At 40.5% G+C, this 10,877-nt stretch overlaps 1 protein-coding gene across 7 annotated transcripts in view; it reads left to right on the top strand.

The window, feature by feature from the left end:
- The window catches only part of ARHGAP24 (Rho GTPase activating protein 24), a 160,527-nt gene extending 152,455 nt beyond the window's left edge, over positions 1 to 8,072 (top strand). For all 7 annotated transcript variants that reach the window (XM_021396478.1, XM_021396475.1, XM_021396474.1 and 4 more), the window contains 5 exons: positions 564 to 696; positions 2,110 to 2,183; positions 2,928 to 3,049; positions 5,536 to 6,604; positions 7,335 to 8,072. In XM_021396478.1, coding sequence (XP_021252153.1) covers positions 564 to 696; positions 2,110 to 2,183; positions 2,928 to 3,049; positions 5,536 to 6,604; positions 7,335 to 7,578 — 1,642 coding nt within the window. In that variant the 3' untranslated portion in view covers positions 7,579 to 8,072. The remainder of the gene's footprint in view (positions 1 to 563; positions 697 to 2,109; positions 2,184 to 2,927; positions 3,050 to 5,535; positions 6,605 to 7,334) is intronic.

Raw genomic sequence — 10,877 nt, 5'->3', positions numbered from 1 at the left:
TAAGTTGGAAGGAGCCCATGAGGATTACCGAGTCCAACTCCTAGTCATTTTGTGAGAGCCCATACGAATGAGATGAATGTCAGGTTTGGACTGAAGACATAAAATATACGATCTCCATGCTTACTTAATGCTTATACCAAAATAAATTATACAAATGGGCATGTTTTGGGAGTGATAGCATCTCTGAGAGTAGAATAATTTAATACAGTGTGTCAGTACAATGCTAGGTTGCTGACTTGGATGAAGATGAAATGCACTGTGTAGCTAAGAGATTTTGGATCTTTTCAGCACCTATATCTGCAAATTGGGTCCTAATTGTAATTATTTATAATTATGCGTCAACACAGTTGACAGATTTATGTTTGCAGGTATTCTTCCAAGTTCCTTACAGGACAACAAAACAAAAAAACCTAAAAGATTACAGAGATGATCTATAAATATATATATCATGGATAGTAAAATCTAGAATGACAATCAAAAAGTTAAGCAGCAGTTTTTAGCCTATCAGTTGCATAGTATCTTCCCGGTTTGCAATAATGCCCTATTGTATTCCAACCCAACAGCAATACAGATGTGCATACAGTGGCGTCACTGCTGAAGCTGTACCTAAGGGAACTCCCAGAACCAGTCATACCGTATGCAAAATATGAAGATTTTCTTTCCTGTGCCAAAATGCTCAGCAAGGAAGAAGAAATGGTGAGTTTGCATGTTGAGTACGATGTATAAAAAGATTGGCATGTTATAACCTATTCCAGTTTCGGGAATGGAGATACTGGTAATTATATATCCTAATTTAAGACTTACTTGTGTTAACTATGACTGTCTTTAAATGAAAATTGTTGCTACCTACGCCAGGCTCAGCATGCCATTTGCTGTATTTATTGCATATCATCAAATGCAGTCCAAATGAACATCGCTGTGGTCAATAACTTCTGTCTTGCCTGAAAACATTTTATCTTTTCATGGATCATCATCCTGAGCTGTAATAGGGATGGTTTTAGTAGTTTCTGTCCAACTTCTACCACTTAATCAGAGGTGATTTTCTTCTAAGTGTTCTAGGATGCCACATTTCACTGACTTTAGACTAAAGACATTGCCTATCACTGAATCAGAAGTATCAGAAAGATGTCTGGAAGTGGGCAACCTTCCAAAACATTTTAAAATTTGCATAACGTAGAAGAACTGACTATGGGTTCTGAAGTACCGTAAGTGCCCTGCAGTGGCACAGGTCTGCATTATATTAGTCTGAAGAAGTAATAAATGAAGTCAAGTGCTTGATTTTTGGATTGTTCTGTGTGCTTATGGGTAATCAGGTCAGCATGATGTTTTCTCTTCCAACTAAAAATAAAGAAGCTCATTCTTTTGATTGCAGTCTATTCTTCCAGCTTTCTAAGGTTATTATTTCTGTTTAATTCCATTTTGACTTTTCAAATCCTGCTAGAACTGGACCCTTCTCCTCCCTAGCCCTCCAGTTAACTGGGAGGAGAATGAGCCCCTCCTTTCCAACTGTCTCTTTTCTCAGCCCCCAGGTAGTGACTGCAAACAGCAGAGGCAGATGATGCTGTACCCCTCTGATGAGATGGGGGGAAAAAAGGTCTGTGGTGAACTGTCTTCTCTGTACTAATGTCTCAAACCCACTGAAAGCAGGCGGGTTCTTGGCTGGACTTCATAACTCACTACAGGATGTGAATAGTCAGTATTATAGAGATAGAGCCATTCTAGTGCTATTCTCAGGGGCTTAGCAATCTAGCTGGAGGGCTGTCTGTCTTGATTTTAATTTCCTGCTTGTCCATACAGAAGTTAAATGAACGTTCACTGTCAAAGGAGAGATTGCTGTGTTGATTCTTTTCTGAGACCACTACTAGCCAACTTATGCAGTATTGTGGTCCACCCATCTTGAATGACATTTCTTTGCATGCTATAGGTAAAACCCCATTGATGCTGGCAAAGCACCAAAAACCTACACTAAAAAAGAATCTACAGGCACTGTCTGAAATTGCAGTTTCTGTGATGTGCTTATTGTCTTGTAACTGAAATTGTTAGCATTTTTTCAGTGGAAAAATACTAAGGAACTCTGCCTCCCCACCTTGTTTTTAACCACATATATAGGGCCTGACAGAATTAGTGAAGCAAGTGAAGAGCCTGCCGGCTGTCAACTATAATTTGCTGAAATACATCTGTAGGTAAGTGCTCTTGCAAGAATATCACAGTGATATTTATAGCTGTGAACTGAAGAAATTTGTTTGTGTATGGACACTGAAGGAAAAGTATTACAGAACCGGAGGATCAGTTAACTTCAGTGATTGCACTAAAAACATGTTTACTGCACTCATTTATAATTTGCTTTATCAAAATGCAGAGTTACGAGGTGCCTTAATAAGCAAGCTGCCAGAAGTGCTGAAGTGGATATATAGGTTCTCTTCGTAGGACACAATTTTCCCATTTATAATTGCAGTTATTGACCTTAGCTCTGCACTCCTGGGGCATGGTAGCATTCAAAAATGCATACATCTGGTAGAATAGTTTTGTGGAAACATGCAAGATTTTAAAAACATGTCTTAAACAGTAGCAAAGTGAACTTAAAGGATGTTCTCAGCATAAGAAACATTTGAAAATTAATTTAAACTTCTCCTAGTTGAGAGTTTGCATTTTGAGGATATTTTATGAGCCAAGTAACTGATTAAGTATGCTAGAGAAATTCACTGCCTTCAACAGAGTTATCTTGAAATTAGACCAGAGTGATATTTTTTAATCAAATATCATTTTTAAGAAAATATTAAGGAGTGGAGTATAACCTTGAGCTTCCAAGATATTCCTTCACTATTTAGAACAGAATACTCAAACTATGTTAAGAAACCATCATACACTTTGATTACTTCTTTCCTTCCTTTTAAAATGTTCCTTAAAGGCATATTTCTTCCTCACAGATTCCTGGATGAAGTCCAGTCCTATTCAGGCATAAACAAAATGAGCGTGCAAAATCTGGCTACAGTTTTTGGCCCCAACATCCTCCGCCCTAAAGTGGAAGATCCTTTGACTATCATGGAGGGTGAGTTGATTGTGAATAACTTCAAGGAAAAACAAAGAATAGGTTTATTAACAATACATACCAATCCATGTGGTATGTACAGTAAATTCTATATATCTGTTTTGAAGACACAGAGCTCTTCAATGTGGATGGACAGCTGGGATAAATCTTGTAAGATACTGTAAAGATGACTACAATTTGCAGCATTGCAAACAGACTTGCAGCTTAATTAAAAACGTACTTTTCCTCTCAGCACTTGCTCCAAATATGGCATATTCTTTCCCAGCACATATGGGAGAAATGCAGTTAATACATCACCTGCAGTTTTTAAGGGTCAGATAAGTTTTTATAGATTCATGTTGCAGTGGCCCATCATTCTCCATAAACTTACATGGTGCCTTTTCTCCCTCCAAATGCTTGTTTCTTCATATGTTGGATTTAGTTAACTTACCCAGAAATAAGGGCTGTAAACAGTCCTTGCACTGTACATTTTAACAAAACTTGTAGCTTGTTTATTTGGGATTGTGTGGATTTTTGTTTTCCTTTGAACTGTTTTTTCTCTTTCTGAGATACTGTAATTCCTCACAGACTTTGTTCATTTACTGTTTTTTTCTTCTTCTAAAGTCTTATTTTTCTTCTTCTAAAGTCTTATTTTTCTTCCTCATTCCATTGTCAATGGACAGAAACATGGTGTTTCCAAATCACATAATGAAGAGTACAAAAATATTTCTGATTGTTCATTAGATTAAAATTATAGGGAGGTGTCATAGAGATGACTTTTTTCACTGGACTCAGTGCAAACCTCACTGAGATTGAGAACCTCAACCCATGCCTCACAGGATGAAGCTTATTGCTGAGATACCATATCTTCCAGTCCACCCTGGAAGAAGGGAAACAAGTCAGGATTTGGGATTGGACGAGAGGAGTTAGCCAGTCAAAAAGGAAAAAAAAAAATGTTCTCCTTTGGGTCTGTATTTTTTCAGAACTGGCTACTGCCAATATTTTATGTGAAAGTTTAAGCAGGAAGGATGTTTTAAGTGGGTGGAAATGGAAAATAATGATTTTTTTGATGACTGAAAACCTCTCCAGCCTGCTTCTCAACAGCCCACAAGTGTGGTGGCTGCTTTAGGAGGTGTCATGGATACTGTACTTGTTGAAGGGAAATAGTATTTTTTTTTCACTCATGAGGAAACAGTTTTAATTAAACAGATTTATGACTTCTCTTATAGAATGAAACCTTTTAGATTTGACACAGACTGTGCTGATGTGCAATTGGACTGCACATAGTTAAATATGTGGGATCTTTGTTAACAAAGACTACACATCGAATAATGCCTATGTCCAGCCTTCCTCATTGCTCTTTGCTTTTTGGAAGAGAAAGCTTGATAATGAAAAGTGCTCTTCTTGCACAGCCTTTCAAAGCCAAGCATGTAGCTATGAACGACCATATCTGTATAATGTGAATGAGAAGTTTTTTTTGTCTAGTTCAAGTGAGATTTTCCTGACTTCCAATTACAGACCAATTTGAATTGTCTCTTACTAGTTGTATTTTAAAAGGCTAGGTTATAAAAGATCTGGAATATTTCAAAGATGTTGATATTGCACAATGGGAAATTCTTGATTAAAAGGGCACAGACTGCCTCTGAAGGCACTCTAGGAGTTTAAAGATGGGATGGCTGTTATAAATACGCTGACCTTGTTTCTGAAAGATTCTTAATAGTTCTTAGTTAGATTCAGTTTAAAGAAATAGTTGTATGTCTTCATTACTGTAAGTCCAGTTATAAATGGTAGAGTGTAAATTGTGCAGCCAAGCAGTGTGCGCACCAAGGGGTTATTAGAGAGGCAGCCATTTATTAGAGCTACTTGGAAGTTGTGGTTCTGCATTAGTTCCATATTGTGCAATAACATGACACAGTTGCCTGTTAGTGTATAGTTTCACTGCAGACTGGTTAAAAGCATTCACATGAAATAAATTCTGTCACATTATTGCCCTGTTAGCTCCCAAAGAATAAAACGTTGGCATTCCAGCAGTGCAAATCCCTTGCCTGCCACTTTCCCATTAAACTACTGCATGAAAGTGCCTTGCTAGAACAGGACTTTGGTTTTAAAAGTGATTGCCACAATGAGGCAAAGCACATTGCTTATAATGACATCGTTTGCTACTCATTATCCCCTTCTGTAGTCTTTTGGGGATGCAAAAACTGTCATGGCAATAGCTTCTTTGCAAAAATTTCTGTTATTAGGGGATCTGTGAGGCATGCTTGCTTGTTCTGATAGAAAGAAGAGGTGGTGCTGATCTGGCCTGGTACCCAGATGCATTTCGGGCACCTTAAACATCTAGGGTATCAAACCGGTGGTCATTTTGGATAAAAACTGGTGGTTATTTTGGGTAAATGTTTCTATAAATTGGATTTTTGCTGAGTATTTCTGGAAGCCATTAAGTATATTTATGCCCCAAACAAAAGAGATCATTAATGACCATGTGCTTGCGTGGTGCCTTCTTTCAGGTACGGTAGTAGTCCAGCAGTTAATGTCAGTGATGATAAGCAAGCATGAAGAGCTGTTTCCCAAGGATGCAGACCCTGAGGTGGGACCTGAGGTGTGCAACAATAACAACGAAATGCCAAAGAAAGGAATCGTTGGACAGCTACAAAACAAAGAGAACAACAACACCAAGGAGACAGCAGTGAGGCGCTGCTCTTGGGATAAACCTGAGTCTCCCCAAAGGGGAAGCATGGACAATGAGTCTCCAACTGCGCTGCCAGGCAGCAAGACCAATAGCCCCAGGAACAGCATCCAGAAATTAGATGTCACCAGAAGCCCACCACTCATGGTGAAAAAAAATCCTGCTTTTAATAAAGGCAGTGGCATAGTCACCAATGGGTCATTCAGCAGCAGTGTGGAGAGCCATGAGAAGAGCCAGACCTTACCAAACTGTACCCTGCAAGCTAGGAGAACATCTTCCCTGAAAGGACCGGTGACTAAGATGGGCACACAAAGCATGCAGAATGGAGGTGTGCGGATGGGAGTTTCTAGCACCGATGGGCTCACCAACACCCTCAACAACCGGAGCCCGGGCTGGGCACCCAATGGCTGTGTCACGCTGAGGGATAACAAGCAGAAGGAATCAGTGAGTGAGTCGGGTCAGCACAACAGGCTCTCCACCTATGACAATGTCCACCAGCAGTTCTCCACGGTGAACTCTGATGACAAACAGAGTGTGGACAGTGCTACCTGGTCAACGTCCTCCTGTGAAATATCCCTCCCTGAGCACTCTAACTCCTGTCGTTCATCCACCACCACCTGCCCTGAGCAGGACTTCTTTGTGGGTAACTTTGAAGATTCTGTGCTGGATGGACCACCACAGGAAGACCTCTCTAACACGGGTGACTATGAGAACAAAAGTGACCGAAGGAGTGTGGGGGGCCACAGCAGCAGAGCCACCAGCAGCAGTGATAACAGTGAAACGTTCATTGCCAACAGTACTAACAATCACAGCGCTCTGCACAGCCTGGTGTCCAGCTTGAAGCAAGAGATGGCCAAACAAAAACTTGAGTATGAGACAAGGATAAAAAGGTAAGATGGTGCGGTGTTACCATCTGATTGTCCTTCAGAGCTGACATATGAAATAGCTCTTCTAGTATTATGATTCAACTGGGTTTGTTGCAAAGCAATTATTTGCCACGGTTGTGACACGTGATGAAGTCCTAATGGCACCAGACATAAATCCAGGACCTTACGAGTTTCTCTGGAATGTAACTAACAAAATCAGTAGCTTCCATAGTGATTTCATTAGTTGATGCCTGCTCCCTGGAGAGTGAGACTTCCAATGAAATCAGTGTCTTAGATCACTCCAGCTGCAGGTTTGGGGACTGTCAGACTGTTTTTGAAAACAGATATAAATCAGCTGACAAAAGTTAGTTGTTAAATAAAGGCATTCAGAGCATTATTTGGACCTTTTAAATGACACGAGTGCAACTGCAGTGGGAGCTAGGAGTCTGTACTTCCAGAACTAAAAGACTTCCCTAGGTTGCTTGCTAGAGAATTACATGGAGCTGGTTGTCAATGTGCACAATAACCAGTGGCTGGTGTCGTGCATTTTCTAAATGAGCTGCAGAATAGAGATGGCCATTTGGGAATGGATTGCTGATGAAACCATGGTTTGTAGATAAACTTCTAAGAAATTTGATCTAGGCTTTGTAAATGAAAAGGCAATTGCATGAATTTGTGATGGTGTGCATTTCTACACAACTGAATGAGAGGAGTGCTGTTCAGGAGCTGTCTGCTTTTATTTTGGTTTCTGCAGCTTGGAACAGAGAAATCTCACCCTGGAGACGGAGATGATAGCCCTGCATGAAGAGCTGGATCAAGAGCGGAAGAAGTTCACAATGGTAGAAATCAAAATGCGTAATGCGGAACGGGCCAAAGAAGATGCAGAGAAGAGGAATGACATGCTGCAGAAGGAAATGGAGCAGTTTTTCTCTACTTTTGGAGAACTGACAGTGGAGCCTCGCCGACCAGAAAGGGGCAACACCATCTGGATCCAGTGAGCATTGGAGGCTTTGACTGTGGGACACTTGGGAAGGGCTTAGGGGTATTATTTTGCGTCAGGTGGCTGGTCACCTGTCTGTCTGAGGCTAGCACTCAACATAATGTTATAGACTCTTGAAGGAAGAAATCGTACATATGTTAACCACTCATATCTACAGTGTGTACTTATCAAGTCATACTCTTTGGATGCTTCATGAGACTACTGTCAAGTGTTACAACTGGATATGTGTATATAAATTTAAAAAAAAAACATCTTAGAGAGTGAGAGATGTATCTCAAGAAATATTTTAATTCAAGTCTTGTATTTAAACTGGTAAATTGAAATGTTGTTGCAATCAAGCTTTATATCAAGGCTTTTCTCCCTTGCACTTAACATAATAAGCTATTTTTCGGCATTGTGTTACCATCAGCTTATTTTGTATATCAAATGTTGTTTTTTTGTTTTGTTCTCCCCTCTTGCTGAGGAGTGAAGATAAACAGATACGTAAAGGTATGTGTGCCAGTGGTGAGCACTGATCTGCGCCGTTTTTAAATAAGAGAGCTGGATAAGAAGGAGCAGCATGCTGGCGATGGCAAATGGGGCACTAATTTAAGAGAACTGATGACCTGGGTAGAAATTACCAGAGCACTCATATCAAATACCCTATAAGGATATCACTAAAATCTGGCAGTTAGTATTCAAAGGATAGAAAGGTGCCTGTTTGAGAGGAAATGTGGGTGGCAAAGAGTAAGAAGTTGGGAGAAGGGAAGGGGCAACTCAAAGGGAAGTTGTTCGATAGAGCCAGAGCTTTTTGGGGTACACTAGCACATCCCTGTGGTCACTGCAGCTCAGAACAGGAATATAAACCTTGCTCTGACCACTGTTACATCCGACTTACCTCAGCACCACAGGAGAAGAGAGTCCTTTCTGTAACACTGGCAAAGGGACACACAGAGGGACGCATTGTGCATCTTGACTGCCTCAGCAATGTGATGGGTGCTAAGCAAAACAAAACAAAGCACAGACCTGCAGAACTGATGAGCAGAGGAGAAATTAGCAGGGCAATTGTATCACAAGCAGCAAATAAGGAAGAATACGTTAAACGCCCATATTTACAGTGCATATTGGCCTGCTAAGCTTTCTGAGGTGAGACTTCTGTCAAGTGTTAAGCTGTGGGAACTCCCAGGATCATAATGTAATCAAGGGAAATGCCAGAGGAACTGCATGGAGCCTAACAGCATGCACAGTGCCAACAAAAAGCAGCCAAGCTGTGCAGTGAAAGGCCAACCTATTGGGAAACTTATGCATAGTGGGTGTAACTGATATTTCCTTTGTAGCATCCACATCTTTTTTTTTTTTTTTTATCCTTGTGTTCACGACTGTGAGTTGTATTTTTAAAGGGTGTTAAGATATCTTGGCTTCCCTCTACTGTCACTCAAATGTATTGCAACCATCTTTGAACCTCAACTGAAATCTAAGAATGTAGCCTCAAAGAGGTGCTCTTTGTAGCATGTACATTAGATAAATATTAATTAGATGTGCTAAGTATACAGGGAAACAAATATATGAGGTTTACATTTCAAAGAAATAACAACTTAGAATGGAGCATTACACATAGTGCTTATGGAACAATTATTCATGTTATGTTGAGTTCAGAGGCCCCAGCTGGGGTGCTAATTGCTGTAAACATGTCTAGTGCACATCCAGTCTGGATGTAAATGAGAACAAGTAAGATCAAAATCAAGGTAATAGGAAGGAGAATGCTTTGTATTGGCTAGCAGCAATCACAGATGTCAGCACAAATGGTAAGAGAAGGAAACTGATTACTGTGTTAATTCAGATTTTTAAATTGAATGAGAAAGACCTTGGTATCTGATGTGGTTGGCCTCACAGTCAGCTCAGGCTTCTGTTTAGCCCTGCTCATTTTGATGCTGGTTCCTTGATGAGTTTGAAACCTTTCTTTCTGCTGCTGTGATCTACTCCTGTATTCTACTTCTTACTGTTCCTATCGCTCAGTTCATGCCATGGTGATCTGTTTTCTGGAGCTGAACCTGCATGGAGCTTTTCTTTGGGTTCGCTTTCTTGTGGTTGAGATCCCTCTATTGGTTCAATAAAATATCAGACAAGTTCACTGCAGCTATGCCATTTAAAATCAACTTAAACTATGCTGAACCATGCTGTTTCAAGTATCTTTGAATGATTTTTGGAAATTTGTGTTACGCAGATTCTGTTAATGTCTAGGTTTAAAGCTTGTCTTCACCTTTGGAAAGACATTCCAGTAACTGTTGTTCAGTTCCTCAAGGAATTTTCTGTTTCCAGCTGTGTGGCTAAGTGCTGGAGTTTCCTGCATTGCAATCTAGGACAATGAGGCTTTGCCTCATTCTCTGTGCAGAAATTATCCAGGCAGACCAGGAAAATTAAGCAGGCACAGTGAACTTGGAAAATATTACCAACAACATACGTCCACTGCCATCATGATCCATTCAAAGCATCACACCCTTCTCCTCCTTTGTGTGAAGCTTCATTAGCATGTTGGCTGTGGTGATGAAGTTGACTTGCATCGTTAACAGTCATTATGATGCTCCTATATCATCCTGCTTCTTCAAATGAAAAGCATACAATTCAGAAGTGTTTATTAAATTCAGAAGCAAGTAACTAAATACTGTTCTTCCAACAATTGACATCAGGCGATATGATTGGCAGGAGCAGTGCTGGAAGGGCATGCCAATGGTTGTAAGTGGCCAAAGGACAAAACCTGCTCCTGCTCATGCAGTGGAGTGGAGAGGGGCAAGGCATTCAGAGGATTGAGCCCAAAAGCAATTTGAGCCCAAAGGCTCTAAAAACGACCACAATAATTTTATACTGAGTACTCGTTGACTGGTGGTTATCAAATGAAAGTAATTCTTCCACAAAAGTTGGTATCAAGGTATTGAGTGAAACTGAGGCTTTAGCCAAGATCAGCCATTTTGTCTCCAGTCTGTAACAGAATGAGTCATGTTCTAAGGCCAAGCTGACAGTGTTACCTGACATGAGAGGGCACTCAGAGATTTTCAAGTATCAGTTATGAGATGGTGTAATAGTAATTTGCTCTCACCTCTGTCTCGCTGTGTTTCTGTACACTCCCCATATTAATAATCTGTTACAGGAGTTCAGCAGTCAGCTCCAAGTGGGGAGTGCATCTAACAGCTCAGCCTGTCCAGCCCAGTGCCACTCTTTGTCTTTCCTTCACTGTGTAGACAGGCAATGCTTCTACAGTTCATCAACGCAGACTACAGAAAAAAATCCTCCTAGGAGCTAATGAACTTCTGCTCCAATCAC

This window comes from Numida meleagris, chromosome 4 (genome assembly GCF_002078875.1).
Source record: "Numida meleagris isolate 19003 breed g44 Domestic line chromosome 4, NumMel1.0, whole genome shotgun sequence".
Taxonomy (NCBI): Eukaryota; Metazoa; Chordata; class Aves; order Galliformes; family Numididae; genus Numida; species Numida meleagris.
This window is presented reverse-complemented; position numbering and strand designations above follow the sequence as displayed.